This window comes from Scophthalmus maximus, chromosome 21, assembly GCF_022379125.1.
Source record: "Scophthalmus maximus strain ysfricsl-2021 chromosome 21, ASM2237912v1, whole genome shotgun sequence".
NCBI classification, from domain to species: domain Eukaryota; kingdom Metazoa; phylum Chordata; class Actinopteri; order Pleuronectiformes; family Scophthalmidae; genus Scophthalmus; species Scophthalmus maximus.
The window spans coordinates 13,328,909-13,352,689 of record NC_061535.1 but is presented as its reverse complement, the minus strand read 5'-3'; the positions used below and the strand labels follow the sequence as shown (position 1 = coordinate 13,352,689).

Below are 23,781 nucleotides of genomic sequence, written 5' to 3'. Positions count from 1 at the left end.
GAAGAAAAAAACCAGCCGCGAGAGGCCCCGAGAATAAAGATAATTATTTTTGATAAGGGGGAAATGGGAAAAGGGTAAGTTGATAAGCGCAGGCAGGGTGACTGAGCACTGTTGAGGCTGCACAGTCAAAGACTGCCTGCCTCCTTGGGGGCTCCAGCTCTTTTCAACCGCCATCAGTATGCAGTGTTCGCATTGTGTCTAAATATTCTTGCATCATTTTTAAAAGAATCTGTCATCTTTCCATTCATATTTGACGAGTTTCTGTTTAGCACAAAAGCTTGCAGAGACAATTGGAAAGAGAGGCGATTAAATGTGTAGCCCTAGAAACCAGTAGTGGTGAGGAGAAGAAAAGGTCATGCTCAAAGGAACCCTGACACTATTGCATTCATTTCTGAGGGTGTAGAGAGAACTGTTCATTTGACACTAAACCTTCTCATTGAAACTCAGAAATAATCAAATGTCACACTAACGCTGTTACATTAAACTTTTAAATTTGATATGTTGTATATTGTAGTTAACATATCGTAACAAAGACAAATAAAAATGCACAATGAATAACCAATTTTCTTCATTTTTTGCTGAGGATCAACACAAACACTCTGTAAATTAATGTGAAAACCGGTTTAATCAAGACAAAATCAATAGGGCCGAAAACAGAGGAAAATTATGGACAAAAAACTAGAAAAGGAAGGTTCTCTTGGATGATCCAAGTCAGGGATTTTTTTACACTTTACAAGCCAATATCCTGACAGGCATTGACGGCAGGGACACAGAGTTCTTCCTCGACTGGGACGTGGAATTGGATAATTTGCAATGCGGCAAACCTGGCGATCTCTGACGCCACACTGGTGGTTGGAAAAAATGCGAATTATCCACAGCAGTGTTGCAGTATCTCCATTTTCACTTCTTGGCTTTCATCATGATCTTGTCCAGTCGCCATCTGTCCTTTTCTGGGATGATCTTCGTCCACAGATTAAGAAAGTCTCTGTGGTGCACCAGTTCGCGGAGGATCGTTTGTCCGTGGTGCCTGTGCAGGAACACGTTCCTCATTTTACACAATGCTCAACAGACAAATGAGCAAGAGCCACAAATCATTGACATGATAAACCGACCTCACTTCTGGGGCTGCATCCAAAGACTGTTTAGAGACGGCAATAAGGAAGCGCTCAGTGTAGGTCTTCCCTGCTCTGAAGACGTGAGCGGCTCCAAGCCTGTCAGCCAGCTGGTGCAGGTGCTGGGCCGTACTTACTTTCACGGCAACACAACAGTGGCTGAGGAAGGACAAAGAAAAGGGGAAAGTAAGACAAACAAAACAAAGTGATGCTTTCCAGTGTTTCATACTGTTCAATTTTAGGGACTCAGATAAATTGAATTCAGCATCTTCTCTCTTCTTACCTCAATCCTGTGGTAAATAGAGCATTCACGACCCGCCCAGGGCTGCAGTTCTGCACCATGGCATCCAGGGCCTGATTGATCTGCTGTTGAGTAAAGGCGTTCAAGGTATGTGCCAGTGTCAGCAGCAGGGCTTTTCCTGTTATCTCCACCTCTGGATCCATGACTCTCTGGAGGCGCACGTAAAGCTCAGCCAAAGTGTTTATAGCGGCACAGGCCACTGCAGAGCGCAAGTTTGTCACCTGTACCGTGAAAATCAACATCATCAGTCAAGACTGGAGTGCGGACACTCATAGGTACATGATGGTGAATCAGTGCAACGTGAAACACAAAAAGGAAAACAAAGATACAAAGGGAAAAGTGTGTACTATACCTCCTCAACGAGCACCAGACACACTTTACGGAGTTTTGGTATCAGGGTCTGCGAATGATGCTGCGCCAGAGCTCGAATGATTTTCATCCCATCCATTTTCTTTTTCCTGAATTTTTACATGACAAGACTTTATTGACCGCATTGTACAACGCTTCAGGAACAACATAACTACCTGAAACACACTCGCATATTAACTGCTGCAGTTAATGTTGTCAAATTTAAAGGATTCAACTGTTCTCTCGTGTCAGTGTCTTACCAGTCATTTAAGGAGAGCAGCTGGAAGCAGAGGGAGAGGCTCGCAACAGGTTTGTCCAGTGGCTTTTCTTCAGTGTCACTCAAGGGTATGCCGTCACTGGCTGTCGTCTTGCCTGGGAAACAGCATCATTGTCTTTACTCACCTTTCGTTTCATTCAAACCATTGTGCCCACACTTCTGCAGCCACTACAAGTCTACAAAAATGTTGACTTGTTGACATTTGTGAAAAGATGTGAGTAGAAGAGTGTTTACCTGCTCTAACGACTGTCCTTGCAGGGTGCTGGACTGACCTGGTTTGAGGTCCTCTCCTGTTTGTTTGGGTATCTTTAGAATGGATCAGAGCCAAAGGCGTCACCACAGGGATTTTCTTTGTTGCCAATGTAGGAGAAGGTGCGGGCTGGGATTTGACACGGACGCGCTCCAGTGTTTCCGTGATAGCCTCAACCTTTTCTTCAGTGTCAGTTGAGGGTATGCCGTCACTGGCTGTCTTCTTTCCTGGGAAACAGCACCATTGTCTTTACTCACCTTTCTTCTCATTCAAACCATTGTGCCCACAGTTCTGTAGCTACTACAAGTCTTTACAAAAACTATAAGAAACCCATGAGTGAAAGGGTGTGAGTAGAAGGAGGTTACCTGCTCTAACGACAGCCCTTGCAGGGTGCTGGAATGACCTGGTTTGAGGTCCTCTCCTGTTTGTTTGGGGATCTTTAGAACGAGGGGGAGCCAAAGGCGTTACCACAGGGATTTTCTTTGTTGCCAATGCAGGAGAAGGTGCGGGCTGGGAGTTGACACGGATGCGCTCCAGTGTTTCAGAGATAGCGTCAACCTTTTCTTCAGTGTCGGTAGAGGGTATACCGTCACTGGCTGTCGTCTTGCCTGGGAAACAGTACCATTGTCTTTACTTACTTTCTTCTTATTCAAACCATTGTGCCTACAGTTCTGTAGCTACTACAAGTCTTAACAAAAACTATAAGAAACCCATGAGTGAAAGGGTGTGAGTAGAAGAGGGTTTACCTTTTCTAACGACTGTCCTTGCAGGGTGCTGGATTGACCTGGTTTGAGGTCCTCTCCTATTTGTTTGGGGATCTTTAGAACGGATGGGAGCCAAAGGCGTCACCGGAGGGAATTTCCCAGTGGGCTGGGAGTTGACATGGATCCCCTCCACGATAGCCTCAATCTTGTGTTTTGCCGTCTGGAGCCTCGATCTGACTACCTCCTCGTCTGTTGACAGTGAGGGGCAAAATATTAGACACTTAAATGTCTACTGCGTTAAATAAATGCAGGCGTTTTAATGAAGCAACCCAACGGACATTTAAAGCTACAGGGTTTCCTAGAAGATAAGGCCATCATCTCTCAACAGTATCTCTAGAGGAACTTACCCTTGTCATTGGGTTTTGCAGGAAGAGAAAATTGTATCTGGTCAATTTCCCTCAGGATATCTGGAGTACAAAAGTCCACAGTGCTGAGGCTTGACAGAGAACCCATGGAAGCTGTTGGGCTGTCCCTGTCTAGATCCTCCTTACATGCACGTGCAAAAGGGTCCTTGTCCCAGCTCCTCTGCCCTCTCAGAAAGGATTTGCCTCCTCGGTATAAAGCAGATGGTTGAGGCATAGGCAGGTTGTCACCATGACCCAGCCTCCTCAGAACAGATTTATTACTGGTTCTCTGTGAATTGTCCAGTCTTACTGGATGTCCAATGAACGCATCCCTCTTTTCCACCTGAGCCTTCTTAATCTCCAGGATCCTATGAAAGGAGAGTCCCATTCTCCTCATAAAAGATTCGTCTTTGGCTCTCTTTGAATTGTCCAGTCTTTCTGCAGGTTCAATTGATGCATCCCTCTTCTCCGCCTCAGCCCTCTTCTTGTCCAGGTTCCTGGACTCTCTGGTGAAACCTTCACCATTTCCCTGTCTACACTGGCTCCTGGTCGGCTGTGGAAAAGGTACAGTAAAATAACTGCATATTCTGTGATCAGTTAGAGAGTTAATCTAGTCATGATCATGATGAGAATACAGTGCCAGAGACGATAAGATAAGCAATAACGGCTGGTGGGTAATTTCACTGAGGAGGCAGACTATGCAACATGCCTGCAAGCCTACGCGCGTTGGTCTTCCATTATATTTTATTTGTAGTTGGTGTTGGAATGAAAATCTCCTAAAAGAATTTGACAAGGACATATTGCAGAATATTCCTGGCCCTCTATTGTTGGCGTTTCTCTTAAATATCTTTAACGTTAGCAGGCCACATAACATATCATGATGTAACTAGCAATTACAGCTGTGCGTATAGTTAACCGCTCTGTGATTGGCCAAAGTCCAGTTTTAAAAATATGTTAGAGATACAGAATTCTACCCGGCAACAGGAATGAACTTAATCCTGACTGGTTGGTCTGATTTTGTTTCACCCAGGGAGGCAAAGCCGTTTCAAGCCTCCTTTGATGGCTAGTTTGATCTGACACAGTTATGCCAGCCACGACTATATTTATTCAGTTTGATACACACAGAATCTCAAACCGAGTGGTGTTTTATTTTCATCACTAATTTTTTTTTCCCGCTAAAATTTCTCCTCTCATCCCAACCGGTGAGCAGCAGATGTTCTGCCCACAAAGGAGTCCGGTTCTGCAAGAAATGTCTTCCTGTTAAAAGGGAGGGGTTGTTTTTCTCCACGGTCGCCAACCGCTTGCTAATTTTGGGAACTGTCGGGTTTCTTTGTAATATTGTGAGGTCTCGACCTGGCTTCTTACATAAACACCATCGCCGCTCCGATATGAATAGAAGGTGTCTGATGAGTCGGGATATTCCATAGTTTCCAGAAGAAAAACAGAAATTGTCCACAAGTAGAAACTAGTACTTCTCTCGCTCAGGTGTTGGACTGGCACACTCATCCTCTAGGTGTGAAGTAGAGAGGGTTTGGAACAGATCAAAGGAACATTAAAGGTACAGTCTAAGGTCCTGAGTTGGGGTGACCACCACAACCTTTCAAAATGGCGTATGTTTGCCATTTTTTCTAATTCGACAACAAAGCACTTGAACATGGCATTCTCGTGATTCCGACTTCACAAGTGGGAAGCAGGATCTTCTGACTAGCACGTGAAAGGCAGCATTAATCTTCATTTCTAACTCAGTCAAAAGCTCATTAGAATATTTCCCAAGTTCTTAGTTCATTAATAACAGCTCAAACTTCACAAGGTAAATGTACAGGTCATGTTCCCACCATCTGCACAAGGACAGTGGAGGAAAACGGTCAAATGTTCTGGGGTCAAGATCCATGTCATCATCATTGGTATTTCAGTTTTTAAAATATTACACTTAACTTCACTAGTTAGAGAGAGTTGCATAGACTGCACTCACTTCCTCGTGTCAACGTGCCGCACCATACCGACTCCAGACACTGCATGATGCGTTTAAAGTCAACCGGTGGGCTTCATCAATCACGACAAAGCCGTAATCAAACGGCAGAATTATGAAAAATGGAGCCTGTCATAACAACGCGCCTCAGTGTGTGGGATGCTGCCGAGTGTCAGAGTGGGCGACCACTTCCACTTTATCAAAGACGTTCCTCTCCTAAAGATTTTTAAGCGCTCAATACCAGATTAAATTACTGGTTAAAATGCAAATCCTTCTGCAAGTGCATCTCCAATACATCCCCCATCGTGAACGAACTCTATATGAGTGACAGAATTGGATCTGGGAAGAATGGGGTGTTGTAAACAACTTTACCTCAGGCCTGGCCTTGTTGAGACTACAACTATAAATCACTTATGCTCTTTTTCCTCCTCTTTTCCCTCTGTACAGCATCTTTTGTCAAGTCTGCTGAGGCAAGCTTCTTTTTCTGTGTTGAAGCCAAGTCCTCCCCGATAAAATTAGCAAGGAATAATCTCATAAATGTAATGATTTTTCAAACCTACTGTACAGAGGGACGGGCAATTAAGCTTAAAAAAAACTTTCCACTTGATGAATATAATGTGATTCTGTCTTGTCGCATGAGGCTACATAATCAGATTTATGTGCAGCTCAAGACTCCTGCGAGTGTTTTGCAGTTTGCAAAAAAAAAAAAGAAAATGGAAAAGAAAATTGCAGGACACTTCTTTCCAGGCGAAATGATTATTTTCAAAAGCATGAGCACATCCACTGTTGGCTTCGATTGGCTTTGACACAAATCACATTTACACTCATGCCGCCAGAAAATGGCCTCACGCCTGCATTGTGACTAAGTCCGACGAAAGCTTTCACCTCCTGCCGAACTGCTAGATTTTTTCTTTTTCAGCCTCGGTGATTTAAGTACATCCAGCTCGAGCCAGCTGAAGCCAATATGCTGAAGAATGCTGAATAGATCGTTTTGTCCTTATGTAGAGACGCAGTAGATTCAGTGCTGGTTGGCTTGTCGGCCTCCTTACCTGTGGATATTACTTCAGCTTCCTAAAGCACACAGACTTTGGAGAGACTCAATGACTTGAATGAAGTTGTTTTAATTATTGATTTGACCACTTCTATCGTCTCCAGGTTATTTGTATTTTCAAGTCAAGTCAAGTCAACTTCGTTGTCAATTCCTGCAGTATTGGTCCAGACATACAGAGGAATTGAAAAACCATTTGTCTCGGACCCACGGTGTAATAGTACAAAACAAAAAAACAAAAAACAAAACAGAAAATAAGATACGTAATATATAAAATAAAATAAATTCTAAGTAGTGCAAAAGTAAGAGTAAGGCAAACCACGCAGGACAGAAAAGCTAAAGAAGTTGAAATCGTGCAGTAGAATGGAAATACTGTACAGTATGTGTAATACACAGGAAACTAAACAAATTGAAAATGGCATTGAAAAAAAACTCACGCTGATCCAATCTCTGCTCCAAGTACCCACAGATCTGGAAATAATAAAAAGAAAGGCCCAGAGCTTCATAGAGAAATGTAGTGTTGTGTGTTTAGTCTTCTTCTGAGCTCTGCGGCTTTTCCCTCCTCCAACATGCCCAGAAACTCAGACCGTGACTGTAGGGGGTCTACTTTTCAACAGTTATCTCCCCTTTCCAACAACAACAACGGTCGTCCCCATTTCTGTTCTCCACTCTTTTCTGGATTCACATTGATCTGAATTGCTTTTCGGATGAAAAGACCATTTGAAGTTTGTTGCCAAGAGAAAAAAAGGCAACAAAAAAAAAAAGAAGAAAACATTTATTTAGGTCTGAATCCAAGTCAGATGCACTTCAAAGGTTTCTATATCCCCCTTTTTTCCATAGCTATTTCTCACAGTAAAACATGCTTTACTGAAATCGGTAGAGATTATAGAGGCTTCTACGGAGTCGACTTCAAAGTGAGCATTGAAGGGGAAGGGGGGGTTACTGTAATAATGGAAAATGCACTTATATGAACTAGTACTTAGTTGACAAGTTGTATAGCAGAAAGTATATTTAGCACTGATTAAATCCCCCCTCACTCTTTTGGAATAAATAGCCTCCAACTTATTTTGTGTCCTGTGGCCTTTTGGAGGGAAAAAAACCCCTCCCTCCGGATGGCTCAAACGACGGCGCCCGGACTCCAGCTGAGAACATCGCATCAGTGTTGAGAATATCAAGACCACAACTGCGGTTGAGGGTTGAGTCTTTCATTTACTTGTATTTATTTATCTATTTTGCCCAGGAGGGTTCCTAACGGAGTCAAACGACCCGGGAGGATCCGGGTCGGCAGCCAGGTCGAAGTCTGTAGAGGCAAAGGAAATATGCGTCGGTGCCTCCTATCTCATCTCCCTTTGCAAAGGATACACTCCTACAAATCCTTCCGTGATTGGCCGAGCCCCAAATCCAAACATTCCTACTCCTTCAAATCTGTCCAGGTGGGAGACGTTTTGCAGAACAAGCTGAACGAATTTGTGGCAAACGATATCCTCGTCATCATTATCGCAAAATACTGCACATGAATGTACTTGAGACAAAACATGAGGCCACGTTTATCAAGGTACTTACCTTCAATGTGTTAGAAATGAAGTATTTATATATATATTGATTTCTTCAGTACAGCGGTCGTCGTTTCCCACGTCCGCATGAATTCTCCCCGGCCTCTTTGCTTGACCTCATGACATTTTCCATCCAGGTCAAGGAAAAGTCAGGAAGGGAGATTTCTTTGACTTTGACTGCAGCCGAAGTCAGTACGAGACCAGAGAGAATTCTTTTTTGCAATGCAGACCCTCTGTAATTGGATGTACTATCATATCATTCTTTAAACTTCCAACTGCTGCCAAAGATCCAGGGTTGCAGCAAAGTTTTAAGAACGATTTCTTCGGAGGGAATTATTTTCTGGCCCCATTGGGGGCGTCAAGTAATTGGCCGGTGATCAGAGCGGAACAGAATGCGTTCACTGAAAACACTCAACACAAGGGCACGATAAAAATAAAAAGACAACCTAAAAGAAATGGTGTGCAAAACCAAACAAAGACTTTTTTATGATCATTATGATGGATAATCTAACCCCAGCTATTTTTCAAGCGACCGTTATTTCTTTAGCTATACGCTCGCCGTGTGCAAACAGGAGTATTCCAAGTGACTGACATGGACTTAAACTGATACCAGAATTATCAATTTAATCTTTTTCTGCTCCTTATCACACACACACACACACACACACACAGCTCTGGATATCTAACAAATCAATGTGGGGGATTGGACTGATCCATACGGAGTTTGGAGCACCGCGCTACAGAAGGTGCTCCTAGTTTAAAATGGTGGAATTAAACCGAGCCTGAACAAAAAAAATGAAAAAAATATAAACTAAGATAAGTCGAAGATGCTTTTTTGAGATTGGGATTCTAGCCATAATTAATTTAAACCTTCTTTTGCTAGTTTGATAACGGTAATCTTATTTTTTTTGGGGGGGGGGGGGTTTAAGTCTACACGGGTGAGAACTTATAATATAAGAATAAAGACTTCCAACAAACGAATGTGCTGACAAAGACCCTATAATACGATCAGAAGCTTCGGAGCTAGTGAGTAAGTGGACCTTGACTTGAGGTTGTTCTACCAAAAGCTAGATTTTACTTGTGGGTATGTTGGTGACACAAGGTTTGTGTTGAAAGAATGTGAAGTTCAGAAAAGGGGCAGGCGCAGCCTAAGGACGGCTTCGCGTTGCAACACATGTTGAATATCTAATTGTTGGGCGTTTTGCCCACACAAAGGACTTGTCCACACTTTAACTGGGGAGTTTTCCACCTTTTTAAAACTGAGATCTTTGGAAACGCTGCCGCTCGTGTTCCAGTTTGGCCGCATTTCAGTGTGGAACAGACTGGAACCTTTAGAGAAAGACGACACGTTCCCCCACATTCACGTCCTGACTGGCTCCCGTTCATCACGACTCGACCACCAGTGGGGAACGCAAAGTGTTCACAACACTTACTGTCAGTAGCAGTTGTATCTTAACAATCCTACCCCCCCCAAAAAAATCCCTGGTCTTTCTCGTCATTGCTGTTTCTTGTTTGTAATATCTTTTTGGTACAATCTGCTTCCTGTCTAAACATGGACAGTCATGTGATTTGCGTTTTTCAGGAGCGTCCGTGTGAAACGCGGGTTATTTCTGACATTGGGACTCGTCCGTTTGCCTTTTCAAAACGGCGTTTTATTTAAAACTAAGACTGAAACGTATGAGTGTGGACGTAGCCTGAGCCTGGCATGTCAATAAGAGCTTTAAAGAAAAACGTGATTTTATCCTGAAAACTGATAACATCTAATCATAACAGCTATTAGTTTCACTTCATGTCCATTTTTTCTTTCAGTCAAAATCAATGCATTCCGGCCCCCTGATGGCTTCACAACCCCCTCAGTCCTGCTGATGCGTCTTGTTTGTCACTAATACCTCATGTCATCTTCCGTTTAATCTGTTGTTCCCCGGCATTTACATACTGTCACACTGCATCTCCGTCAAGCCGCCGCTGTCCGCTCGCAGAGTCGATTAACTGATTCCACTAATCAATTGGGCTCTTCCAGTGGATGGGAGACAGCTGGGCCTCGACTTCGTCGGCGGCGCTGAGGAGAAGCGGATGAGGCGTCCGGCGTCCGGCCACCAGCCCCCTCCCGGTCTGAGAGGCGTCTGGGAGGGGGGCCAGGCGGAAATGGCAGCGTCGCAGGGGGGGGGGGGGGGGGGACCAGCTGGTCACAAAGCGCCAAGCGGCGGATGCGATTTCACCTGGACAATTAGCACGGGGCACTTCATCGGCCACTCTTGGAAACTGCACTCCCACCACTGTGGAGAGCGAGGGGCTGGACCACGGACCCAAACAGAAGCTTTCAGATGAATCAGTGCAAATCTAGGTTTGTTTGATTTCTGTTGTTCAAAGTTCGATTTACGATGTGTTGAAATAGTGTAATGACACCGTCTATTCAAAAGGTGCTTTTGACTGGAATTAAAAAAATATACATATTTATTTAAGGATTCTCTGTCGTATATTTAAATATTGGTGTATTATGGATCAAATCTGAACACACCATATTTATATTCTGAAATTACAAATCACACCCGAGGCTACATTACTCCTGAGGACATTACATTGACACACACACACACACACACACACACACACACACACGAACCAAAAGGCACCAGGGATGAGTCTGAAAATTCATTCGGTCCTCCCCCACCCCTCCCTTTCCTTTTTCCAATGCCAAGTGCGATTCCTTTTGTGCGCCCGCATACATTAGGCGTCAACATCCATCTCCACTGGCACCACTTGTGTGGCGCAGGGGAACACCAGCTGTGCCCCCCGCATCTGCTGTCGAGATAGGCCCGAGCATTTAGACCCCCCGAAAACTCTAGGAGGAAAAAACAACAGCAGGCTAAGAGGCAGGGATTACAGCTCTCGTGTGTGTGTGTGTGTGTGTGTGTGTGTGTGTGTTTGAAGGTTGTGTGTAGCTCTTTGATATGTTTGTGCGTGTGTGTTTGTTGTCTTTTTCTTTTTCTTTCACTTGATCATGAGTTTGGACACAGTTTGCCCGGGAGGCAATCGCGCTACACATTCCATCTGCAGCCGTCGGTAGCGTGTATCTGCAACACACTTTGATCGCGGACATTCTAATGAAGAGCATGCAAAGCCGCCGTGAGGCCCCTGCGCTGTGTACATGTTTGTTCTGCATGTCACAACGCGTGAAAGCTCGTCTGCTATCATATCGCCGCGCAAAACAAATGAAATTACCAACTGTTAAGCAGCCACGTTTCACACCCGGAATTATAATAACTCTTGACAAATGGGGGTCCCGGGACGGCGGAGAGGGGGCTAAATGTTATGGCACCGATGCCGAGGAAACGCTGTCGTGCGCAGCCTTTCAACGCGCCCGAGCTGAAAGGCTGTACTCCATCACAAAGAATAATTCCATCCATCCATCGTCTACCGCCTTATCCATTTAAGGGTCGCGGGGGGGCTGGAGCCAATCCCAGCTGACATTGGGCGAGAGGCGGGGTTCACCCTGGACAGGTCGCCAGCCTATCACAGGGCCACATACAGAGACGGACAACCATTCACTCTCACATTCACACCTACGGTCATTTTAGAGTCTCTGATGAACCTGACCCCATTCTGCATGTCTCTGGACTGTGGGAGGAAGACGGAGAACCCGGAGAAAACCCACGCACACACGGGGAGAACATGCAAACTCCACACAGAAAGGCCCTGGTTGGTTTGAGCCGGGACTCGAACCCACAACCAGCTTGCTGTGAGGCGACAGCGCTCACCACTAATAATAATAATGAAATGATCATTTCAACTGGCTTCTCCCCATTTTTATGGAACGTGCACTGTATTTACTCGGCACATATTTCACCTCGCCCCCCCCTTTGTTGTGCAGACGCAGCCACGTCCTGTCTGATTGCGTTCAAATCAACACTGCATGTAAAATTTAAATTTCTTCAAAGAGACTCGGGGAAAATCTTCCAAAGGCTTTGAACTTTGACGGCTGACGCGGAAGAATAACAGAGGGAACGTATGACTATGTATGAGACGCGTGAGCCAGCGAGAGCGCGAATCACAATGCCGCGAGTGTGACGGGGGGGGGGGACAAAATGGCTTCAGTCGGAGTTGCTGTCATCATGTAGCCTTGGTCATTGAGAGATCATTTTCTATAACATTTCCATATAGCTGAACAGTGACCCATACATGGAAAGTGGTTTTATGGAAACTTATGGTACGCAGCATCTCCGGCTACGATACATCATCCAAGCTTGGCTGTTGATTGACAGCCCCATCTCTGGTGTGTGTGTGTGTGTGTGTGTGCTCTGATTAAACAGATCATGCATTTTACATGTCCTATACTTGACTCTCTTTGCACATCATGGCTGCAGCCAGTCGAGCGGAGCTCCGAGGGCATTTTGCCATGCATTCGAATATTTAAAGTCAAACATGCACGTGCATCTGTTGGTTACATTATGGAGGGCACGCCAGATGGGATTTTTTTTTTTTTTTTTTTCGAGAGCTGCACTTGAACTCGATTTCCTGATGTTGCCCGAGCGTGTTAGCATTCACGGCGCTTTGTCCAGCTCGGCTTAAGATGATGGAGCGGTGTCGACGAATATCAAACCCGACTAATCTGTTTTCCCCTCCGACAGCACCGAGCTCCAATTATCAGAGATCAGACTAAACCAAAATACAACACTCACTAAGTATATATCTCTGGGTATGGCAGCTCATTTTTTTTATTTTTTTATTTAAATGATAATAATCTGTGCAAACACTTTAGAGCTTTAATTTAAGTCACCACACTTGAACATACACCTTTCCCATTCGACGTGCACACGGATATTATAATGATTTACTTGACATTTCAACATAACGAGCATAAGTATGATCCAGAGTCCATCGCTGGAAGAAGAAGCGATGCCCAGAGGATAAAAAAAATCAATTAACAGAATGAATGTAGAGGCAAAGCAAAAGTTAACGTTGGGGTTGCCTAGGAATCAACAGCCAATGTTTTCATTAACAGCTGATTATCTGGAAGAAACACTGACTATGTATGATCAGATATGGAGAGCTACTTATACAATATGTATGTTATTATATTCTTCATTCTCACAGGGGTTAACCAACAATTATTCTAATGACTACAGCTAATGACTAGCAGCTAACAGGATAGCAATTAGCTAAATGCTTAATCCTGACATTTGTTCAAACTGACGGCGGTTGTGTTCAAAACCACCCACTACCCCCTACTCAATATCTAGGGAATTTTCTATTTAGTGGACTATATAGTGAGGTCATCAGCAAATAAAAATAAAAAAACACTTTAGGACACTACTTGGGTCATTTTCTCAGCGCCGGAAATTACGTAATTGTCGCAGGATTATGACAACAACACTGGCTGGAGGGAAATCCCATAATATATTTTACAATAGTGATACTTCTAGGTAAAAAAAAAGTCACTTTCAATTGCTTTTAGGATACAATGAGTCTATTTATATATAGGTTATAACAAATGTCACTCAACATTCCGACAGAACAACAACATGGCGAACTCGCTGTATCGTGCACCATATAGTGAGTAGTGGGTGATGTCGTACACAAGTCCTGTTTACTTTTAACCCGAGCTTGGTGGATTTGAAGGGGGGGGGGGGGGGGGGGGGGGTTCTGCTTCACGAGCCTCGCGGTCGATACGTGCTCGTACATGGAAACACTGCATCACAGGCGCTGAGCAGGGTAAATGCTGATTTCTCTGTAAACACAAACGATGCCGGAGCGGTTACAGTTTTTAATGGACTGCAGAAAAGCGCCAGACCTGTACGCAATTAGCGGCGGTGGGTTTTTTTCTTCCTTTTTCATCAATACCCACAACAATCCGGTGGAAAAGACTAATAACAAAAAGGACAAATGTTACTCATTCAGTGACCATGAAGATTAAAGCTTATTTCCCCACAAAATTATGAAACACAAATTGTAAAGATTTAAGACAGTTGAATAACCACGGGGTGTTTCTCAATTGGCAGGTACTCTTAAACCGACCGGGCGTCTGGTTCACTGATGTAATTGAATTTAGCACAGTCAATTAATTAGCATGTAATTCTATGTTTACACCAGGCTGCCGCCCCCCCCTAAGCTCCAAACATCACAGTGTCACATGCAACCCCCTCGCCATGACCAATTACAGCCGGCAGTCGCCGTGGCGTGCGCGGTGACTCCAGCGCGGTGAGCACATTGGTGAGGTTAATTGGGCCGACCCTTTGTTTTCCGTCTCGTTGCCAGGTCCTTCACTCAAACCGCCGTGATGGTCATGTGTGAGCGGTCGCCATGGTGACGGAGCTATGGGAGCATCACCACGTTGTAGCCACATCCCAACTCATCCTCCTCAGACTTTTGCTCACTTGTCATTTTTTCAGAAAAACAAATAATTGATATGTTTGAATCTTAAATTGCTTTTGCAGACAGACTTGGTCGGCTGCATCCGTCCCAGTCATTGCAACGTGATTCCTGTTGACAAGTTGTGTATGTCCAAAGAGAGAACAAAAAATCCCATTGCTGTTCTTCAAAACTACAGCTTGTCCTATTATCATGGTGGAAGAATTCAAATGGTTTTTCATCCCGGTGCACTTTGTGCGACGTGAAGTTCTTTGGTCGCCGAGCGCCGCCACCGCATCTCAAGCGAGTCACATCCACATCGAACGCAAGTGTTTGATATTCATGACGGGGACAGTTGTGTCCCTGTCAACAACCAAACATCAGCAGTGTAATACATGAGCTTCTGAGTTTGACCTCTGTGAGTCTGCATTGTTTCTTTTTCATTAAGCAGCGTGGACTTTCCTTTTTTTTTTAACAACGAGGTTCGGTAGGTTAAGTGTTTGTGGTCGCGACAGCTCACTCGGCCTTTATAATAGAGGATTCCTTTATTAACATTGACATGAGCAATAACCACAGATCTTTGGCCGTATACTTTTATGAGCTGAGTGTGCAGTTACTAAACATGGACGCTGTCGCTTTATATTTTTGTTGGTTATATTTTAATCTAGCGCCTCCAGCTCACACTGCTACACAAAGGGGTTGAGTATTTGTATGTTGGATGATGGGGAAAGACAAAAGGGGCTTAATTGTGAATGTGGAATAAACATATTTACCTACAAAGAATGTGCTAATGTGCATGTTCTTCAAGCGGAGAGATTGGAAGATGAGACAGGACTTCAGATTAAATATTTCATAATGGCGGGCTGGGCCTTTTGTGTGCACATTCATTGTCTGGATGAAACATTTCTAAATACAAGGATGAAGAAAGAAAAAAACCATGATTACGTTCTGAAAGCACCAGTTAATTATTGCCAATCATCATTTTATCAATCTGCAGTTGAGATGTATAAATATTGAAGCAGGCGTTCGGTGTCTCAGACACATTGTAATTCAGAGGGTGATATCAATAAAAAAAAAAAAACTGCCCGTCCAGAGGGCGACTTATTTCGCCCACCTGCCTATTGCACCTTTCAGAAACCCGCTGCACCATCATGCAGCAGCCGTGGAATGGGAGGGCATATTAAAAAGGTCATATTATTCGAAACCGAATGAAATAAGAAGCCGTTCATTCTCCCTCGTCCTGGTTCTTTTAGACAGTGAGGAAATAAAGGGAGGAAGAAAGAGAGAGAGAGAGAGAGCGAGAGCATTCATAATCGTCTATAATTTTGCGGGGAGACGAATCAATTACAGCATGATATTGTGGCATGAAATATATTCCTACGCACCACGATGAATAACAAAACGAGGGGTGCAGTGCAAGTGGTTGGGCGCCTGCAGTTGAGTGGTGGTTTAATACTAAGTGGTTATCCAGCACTGTAGATGTGTCGTCACAGAGAACAAACATCATTAAACTTATTATTCATTGCCGGAGCTTCGCCGGAGCCCCCCTGATGGCACATTAACAACAGTCTACCGAGAGACGCATCACTCTCCGGCGGCCCTAAAGAGGCTGACCCCCCCTCCTCCCCCAAGACCATTAATGATAATCATTATTTTCCCTTTTGTTCATTATGATCCCCACTCCTCCATTAACAAGGGAACTCTAATATGCTCTTCTGGCGCGCGGAAGAGTTTCGTGCGTGGAGCCTTTTAAAAGTGCCTCTCTTCACCATGTTACCTCCAAGACTTCGCGGCGGGAGGCAAACGTGGTAAGCGCCAAACGAACACTCACTTCGCATATCACCCCCATCTCTGTTGCCGTTATCTCTGTTCATGCCGTCTCGAACCCACTTTCACTCGCGCTTCAGATCCCAGTCAATCGAGGGGGCTCAAACATGCCGGCGGGAGGAACACAGTTGTGCAGCCGTAACCCAGCGAGCTAGTTATTTTTCTCCCTCTCTGGCGGCTTTTCTCTTTTCTCTCTTCTAATGAACAATAGATTATAAAGATGAAGGTTTTGCACCGTGGGTGAGCGAGTGTCACTCACATTGCGCTGAACTTATTCATTTTTTTAAATTTTTTTTTCTGTCGTCGCTCCCGGCTTGTGCTTAGCGGAATTCAAAATACAAAAGACGAGGCTATTTGAACGAAAACCATGAAAGAGAACATTTCAAAACCACTTTTGGGAACCAATGTTCTCCCCTCTGCTTGATGCCATGGCTGCTAGTCAACTGAGCTTCCAGGGACAATCGCCTGCTGCCGACACAAGTAAGATAGACGGATGCGAACCGTAGGTTGTATATAAAGATGGACAGCGTGACAGCTCTTCATAGACTGTGCAGTGTAGAAAAATGGACATGGACTCCGGTGTCCGTAAAGTGAAGCCAATGTGGAAGCGACCGAAGCCTGTGTTCTCTCGCATTGCCAGCAGAGGTCGACGGTCAGTCAGGCCACACCCCCTACCCCTCCAAATGGTTACTTCTCTTTTTAAAAAAAACAACAAGGCGCTAAACTCGAGGCTTGAAATCGGCAGCTCACAAACCAATGGGTGACGTCACGATGAAAACTGCGGCCCCGCGTCATAATCACTACTGCACAGACGCCAAACGTCATCAAGAGCGCAAGATGGCGGCTCCCGTTCAGCCGGAATACTTTGGCTTCATTTTTTGGGAGGAAGTGGAGACGCGTCGTCCATCTTTTGATGCAAAGCAGCCAACATCAGATGCTTTTAATGGGACCGCGCGCTGAGGTGTAGGGAGAGATATCGCCTCGAGACTTCTGGTTTGAATCGATGTCCCTTTTCTCAGCTCCACCGTTCTTCTTATCTGATCTGTTGGTAGTTAGAAAAGTGTAATGCTTGTCCTCTCTCTGCTCCCTCGCCTGACGCCAAGTGTTTGCCGGTCAAAGAGAGAGCAGCGTGAAGAGAGGCAAAACGCACAAGCGGTGAAAATAAGAGGATGCCAATCTCCTCTTGCCGCATCGCTGCCTTCCGGTTGACCATGAAACCCAATCTGGAACGCTGATGAAGCGCCTGTCAATGCCAGGGGCCTCGACAAAGACATGTCTTTTGCTTCTTTATAAATCAAGCGCCACCACCACCACCCACCGACTCCCCCCGCCCCCCTGCTGCTGCGGAGTGAACCTGGGGCGTCTTACCTCCGAGTGAACCTTCTGGCGAAAGGCAATTCGTCAATGACTCATCTGCATTCAAGCCATATCAAGTGTGAACAGGTAGAGACTGACAAGTCCATCGGCTTATTCCACAGAAAGTCTGCAGAGTCGGGGGGGCGGGGGGGGGGGGTCGATATCGGAAGGTGGGTCTTCTTGTTTTCCATGCAACAGCTGATGCCACCTGGGGGCCGGCGACAGCAGTTTAACTCGACAGACTTACGCCGCGTTGTTGTTTGGCAGGCGAGCAGCGCCGGGGGCGTTCGTCGCGGCAAATGTCCGTAATTGACCCAGTGTGCCTACTGCTGGAGCGCAATGTGACACCTCACCACCCGGCTTTCTCCCTGGCAACAACAGCTACAGTACCCTCCATTATTTAGTGTCTCCTCTCAGCGTGCACTTGAAACAAGTGCATGTTCCAATGCAGCGGCGTTTAGATCATGTTGTTTCCTCTGACGGCGTTAAAAACGTGCGAAAAACCCCTTTTGCGTTGGCAGCGTGATGAGAGTATTTCATAATGAACTCGCGCGCTTCTAAGTGCCCGGTTATCCGACTCGCCGAATGCGTTACAGATGTTACATTGCGAACCATTGCCTTGTCCACAGCTACTGAGGGAATGGCATCACAATGGAGCCAAAGTACGTCATGAAAAATGTATTTCTGGATAACCCAGTTAGAGATATTGAATACAGAGCTGGTTGATCATGGAACAAAAGAAGGAAATCTGGCAATAAAGATGCTCCAGTTTATTCTACCAGTGAAGTCTTGCACATTTTTAATAGTCAGAGAGAATTTGTGTTTTTCTGTCTGGGGAAACTTTGTTCTTTACCCAAAACTACTGTGAACAAGAGGGTTAAGAACCCCCCAAACAAAAAAAATTAATCACTTCAAAGACCAGAAACGAGTCGGCTACTAATGACCCTCTTTCTATCAAATAGGCCCAAAGCATTGAGGAGCCCCGGGGAACTAAACGCTCCCTTTTGTGCTTCATCTGAAGAAAAGGGGGAGATTAGTCCAATAAGCGATTGGAGAACGGGACAGCTTTGTTTGCGAGGCAGGTTTTTATATGTGCCGCCACGCAACCGGCGTTTTTATATTAAAACTAAAAATAAAGGAGGCAAAGATCAAGAGTTTTCTTAAAAACAGGTGGTCGTATTCTAGAAAAGGTGCAAAAACATATATTTCAATCAGGGGAGACCTATAGAGAAACAAATGAGAACGGGTAAATTCGAATGAAATTCGATTTACCGTGAACAGGAGCAATAGACTTTGGCGCTACGACGCCAGCAGGAAGTAGAACACCCCCCGCCCCCGGTGGGGAGGAATTGGGCGTGAAGTTGGGACGCCTCATGAAGGTCTTCTGGTCGGACGGTTCGTCGGAGATGACCAAGGCAACGGGAGTTGAGGTGGGTCAGGCCCCCTGAGCTGAAATGACAGGAGAGGGAAAATGTTCAAGGCGAGCAAGTCGGGTTGTGATTGGATGAAAATGAAGAAGACAGTCTTCTTACTGGACTTCTGCGAAGCTTCATAATTCTCCTTATTCAATAAATTGCACCCTTCTAATATTGGGTGTATCCCAATGCATTTGTGAAGTGCCTCATTGGTTCAACATTATACATTAATAATATCTCAATACTTTAGTTCGCCAGAAGCCCCATAAGTAAAAAAAATAAAAATTGTTAAAGTGCAAAATGATCAACTCCACAATGTGGAGATTTTGATGAAACCCTCTCTAACCAACAACGTGTAATGGCTGCTATGGACCGTGGCTCTTTTGTACGTCAAAGTGTCTGATGTTTTTTGGTTTTGTTGCAGTGCACGAGATGGTTCTGTGCCTAATGTTGCTCCCGCGCAGTGGGCACTCGCCGTGACTTCCTTTGCCTGAGGGGGCGAAAACCCGCGAGAAAATGTCAGCGCCGACACGTCGCGTGCTGGCACGCCGCTGCAGACTTCTTCATTACGTCCGGGGGGATAACATCTCGTTCTGCGTTAGAAACCTGAGGTCAGAGCAGGAAAATGAGCAAGGACCCAAACAAAACACACACACACACACACACAAACACACACACACACAGACACACAGACACACACACACACACAGACACACAGACACACACACACACACACACACACACACAGACACACACACACACAGACACACAGACACACAGACACACACACACACACACACACACACACACACACACACACAGAAAGTAAGAGAAAAAGAATTCCATTACAGAAAGGTGTATAAATCAATTCTGCGTGAGAAAAACAACAAGCACATTACGTAACGGCTCGCTGTGCAGTGCCGATATGTACTGAAATGGATTGTGACTGTCATGAACAAAAACCTCCAGAGGAAACATGACATCCATCACAGCCTGGCTACGCAAGTGTGAGATGTAAAACTCCTGAACGTCTCCGCGTCCCCGTCGCAGGAAGGGAGAGAGAGAGATATTCCCCCCCCAAAGAGGAACTTGTAAAGACCGGCTGCCGGTGTACGGCGACAGGAAACAGGGGAGCCATTAGGAGGGGGGGTGGAGCTGGAAGAGAGAATCGTGTCTGCTTTCTGGAGAGGGACGGGACTCGGAGGAGCTGTGACACAAACGCCATCCGGGCGATCGCCGCCGCGGCGGTGGCTGGGCTCACGCGGCGCGCGGCGAAATTGGTTGTGACCGGAGGACGGCTGCCGGTGCGAAAACACAATCAGCCAACACGGAGCCAGTAAGTGCGGCCTATCGGCGGTGGAGTCAACCTTAATGAGGAGGGCTGCAACGTTTGAACGGAACACACACACACACACACACAGTCAGACGCTGCTGAATGACGACGCGCTGCCTGGAAGCCGCGGTGGTGCTCGTCGAACATGCAACTTATGTGCTTAACCAAAGGGAGAATATCTCCTTTCAGGATGAAACACTGTCCAGCTGCTCTCCGACATGCACTTGAGTACCAGTTTTCCAGGAGGGGCTGTATAAGAACGCAAATGTCTGCCAATGTTGCGCCGGACATTTTCTGAAACGTTCCCAAAATTGGCGTAAAATGTCCGAATGATCGCAATGTGGCAAGAAAACCAATCAGCGTTGACTTGTATTTGTCTGGCATCCACGCTTGTCGGCATGTTTGCTATTTCTCATGGGTCTAGCTAGCTGGCCAATTTGTTGAAATATTCAAATGATTGATAAATTGTTTCTCCAACTGGTGAGAATAACTTAAGCACAGCAACAAGCCTAAACGAACTGCTGCACAAATGAGAATAAAAAAAACACCTTGGCACGATTTCAGGGGCCTGAAACATAAAGTCAACAAGAACTATTTGTTTGTATGAGGAGTCCTGATATGATTTTAATGATTAAATGATTTTCCTTGACTAAGGTACAGAGAAGGCAAAATGCTTTAAAAGGAACTTTTTTTTTGGTAAGGAATTATGTTTTTTTGGTCTGTTACGACAGGGGAGTAAATCTAACAGCGTATTGATGTCGGGTTTTTTTTTTGAGAGACAGCTCCTTCACACGCTGGCGTCGTGATTTCTCGTGGAGATACGACCGATCAATCACAAGAAAAACAACAAGAAAAAATTTCACAAAAGCAGCATATTAGTGTGGAGCGTGAAGACCTGCGGCGCAGAGGAAAGAGAACAGGTTCCTCTTGACAATAATTGATAAGGCGCAGCTACATACAGCACGTATGGCTGTGCGTGCACGTGAGAATGGTGGTAGTAAACACAAATTAAAGGTGCCGTGTGTAGCTTTTTCTGTCATGTTGCAAAGAGGATGTTGCCACGTTCCCGCCCATCCCTGTTTGTTCTTTTGCTGCTGCAAACTGGAGTAAAGTTGAGGAACACTAAAATGAAAACAAATCCATATCCATATCCCTAGATCTCCTTTAGAGCCATAAAGCAATATGTTTTTTACTGTAAATCATATTTTTCTGCAATGCACTTATCTGACGACAGTTACTTATAATTTTGCAGATTAAGATTTTATATAAAATCCCCTTAGTAAATGTGACACATTGGTCTTAACTTATAAATAAATCTGCTCAATAGTATTTTAAATTGTCAAAATTAGCTGTAACTCAGCCGCAACATTGCATTTTTCTAATTCCGCTGTAATCAATAACACATAACTAATATCCAAATAATATTATATAAAAACTCTTCAAATATAAATAAGTATGCAGAAAATCTATTTTACTTAGTTGCAATTCTTAAGATTTTCATTAAATCCGACCAGATTTTGGGAATTTTACGTAATTCTGAGTCTGCATTTTTCCCGCAATAGCCATTCATAGTGTATTTACAGTCAGTACATTACTCCTTATTCAAAATTTGAACCTATTTAAAGGTGTTTTATTGTTATTGACGAGGTCCACCAGTCTGATCTGAATGTTCAATTACAGAAAACAAAAACATGCGTCGGCTTTGTTGGAACATGTTGGGCAATGAAATGTATTATTATTATTATAAATAGCATTAAAAAAAACAAAAACGGGGGGACTGACATTACATGCAAGTGGAACATTTATCAAACTGCGAGGGTCGTCCTGAGCGACAGGACTTCTGCGGCACAGATGTCCAGACCCTTTGTATGCGCTGTCAGGCCGAGCACACCGCTGCTCTTCAATTAAAACTCTAAATGTCATGTCTGGTGCTGGAGAGCGCGTGAATAGCAATCTCACGCCAAAGCTGCAATCTGTGTGTGAACGCCCCCCCCCCCTCCTCTTTCACCTCATCCCGCCGTACTCCCCTCATCTCTCCTTTTCGCCACGTCGCCTCCCCTCCACCCTCCGCCCTCCTCTTCTCTCGTGTTCACCTCCGCTCATTGTCTCGGCCTCACCTTTCTCACTCCCGCGTTCCCACTAACGCGTAGACATAACAGGCAGTCCCATCTCATTTGCTCCCCTCTCAGGCTTTGTGACACACGGCGGGCGAGCAGGGGCGACCGGCGAAGCTCACACTCTCGCCTTTCTCTCGGCATTTGGGCCAACACACCTGGGCTCATTCACTGAATCACTGCAGCGAGCGGAAATCTACAGTCGCGGCACCCACGTGCGTGTGCACTTCTGTCCGTATCTGTGTCATTTTCTGAAATATCGTATATGTGAGAGGCTCTCGGGGCTTCGGCTCGATTTCGCAGTTTCCATCCTTGTGGAACTGTTCTACGCAGCTGAATGAGCCACGCAGCAAACCTTACAGCTGTAAGAACAAAAGCATTCAAGTAACAAGTGCAAGTGCAAATGAGCCTCACCAAAAAAAGCTACACGGCTCGGCTGAAATTGAATCCTGCGTTATGACGTGCACATGTCCAGGCCGCTTGTTCGTTTCTCCACCGAGATGCAGGTAGTAAATGTTCGACAGCATGAAGCGACTCATACATCTTCTCTTTTCACCTTAGCGCAAAAGCCATGTCCGACCCAGCGAAAAACCTTCCGTCTACCCCCAACCTCCGCTTTCTCAGCCCGGCGCCCGAAATTCATGCCAATACGAAACAAGAACTGACCTTTTGAGTGTCGTTCATATCGCGAGAGCGGAAAAGAGAAGCGTGGGAAGAGGCGATGAATGGTAAATGGACTGTATTTATGAAGCGCCTTTCGAGTGCTTTTGACCACGTTACATTCATTCACTGCCACTGGAGGAGCCGCCAGAAGCCTTCGGGGTTGGTGGGCGACCGACTCTACCTCCTGAGCCACTTCACAATAACGCCACGATGGTGTCAGTCATACCACATGAAGAATGATTCATTACTATAAATAAGCTATTTGGAGCGAAACAGTCCACACGCGAGGAATAAAACCAAAAGTTGACCCAAGAATTCAGACCTCGACCGTGTAACCACACTCACGATGTCGTAGAGTTAAATTTCCAAGCTATCCCGTTTAATAGATGACCAACATCGTCGGGTCTCACCACAGACGCTCCCTGGAGTTGGAGCCTCGGCTTCGTCCGAGCCGCTCAAGGGCCAATCGGAGGCCTATTGACCTCAAGCCTCCTGCAGGTCATGTTTTTGGGCTTTATGCTTCTGGCCCCTGTCATGCGACAGTGTTGAGCCGTTGCTCCTTCTGTCTGTGTTTGGCTGGATTGATCCTAGAACCTCCCCTGTCCCCCGTGATGCTGCCACCACCCTTTAGATGGCGTCAGCCTGGTCTTTGCCAGATAAAGTGTTTGGAGCTCAGCGGAGAAAAAGGGTAAGATCTCGTCAGACCAGCTCCTGAGTTCTTTAAAAGCCATTTGGCGAACGCCAGGCCGGCCGTCGCAT

At 45.3% G+C, this 23,781-nt stretch overlaps 1 protein-coding gene across 3 annotated transcripts; it reads right to left on the bottom strand.

The window, feature by feature from the left end:
- Positions 1 to 551: 551 nt before the first annotated feature.
- Positions 552 to 4,918, bottom strand: LOC118291492 (TOG array regulator of axonemal microtubules protein 1-like). Of its 3 annotated transcripts, none has more exons than XM_035619788.2 (10): positions 4,750 to 4,918; positions 3,400 to 3,949; positions 3,035 to 3,241; positions 2,654 to 2,896; positions 2,273 to 2,515; positions 2,022 to 2,133; positions 1,766 to 1,871; positions 1,396 to 1,634; positions 1,118 to 1,271; positions 552 to 1,027 (listed from the first exon to the last, which is right to left on the bottom strand). In XM_035619788.2, the coding sequence occupies exons 1-10, from the start codon at positions 4,900 to 4,902 to the stop codon at positions 974 to 976; spliced, it is 2,061 nt and encodes a 686-aa protein (XP_035475681.1). In that variant the 5' UTR covers positions 4,903 to 4,918; the 3' UTR covers positions 552 to 973. The 3 variants fall into 3 exon arrangements, with proteins under 3 accessions (XP_035475681.1, XP_035475680.1, XP_035475679.1); XM_035619787.2 differs by having other exon boundaries at positions 1,113 to 1,271; positions 4,762 to 4,914; XM_035619786.2 differs by having other exon boundaries at positions 1,113 to 1,271; positions 4,750 to 4,908.
- Positions 4,919 to 23,781: the final 18,863 nt, after the last annotated feature.

Excerpts from the sequence above, each read along its gene's own strand:
- LOC118291492 (XM_035619786.2), bottom strand. The coding sequence starts at position 4,902 with ATGAGTGTGCCAGTCCAACACCTGAGCGAGAGAAGTACTAGTTTCTAC. Across the intron at positions 1,272-1,395 it reads CTATTTACCACAGGATTGAG|CCACTGTTGTGTTGCCGTGA; the intron begins GTAAGAAGAGAG and ends GTCCTTCCTCAG. Across the intron at positions 1,028-1,112 it reads GATGCAGCCCCAGAAGTGAG|GCACCACGGACAAACGATCC; the intron begins GTCGGTTTATCA and ends GTTCCTGCACAG.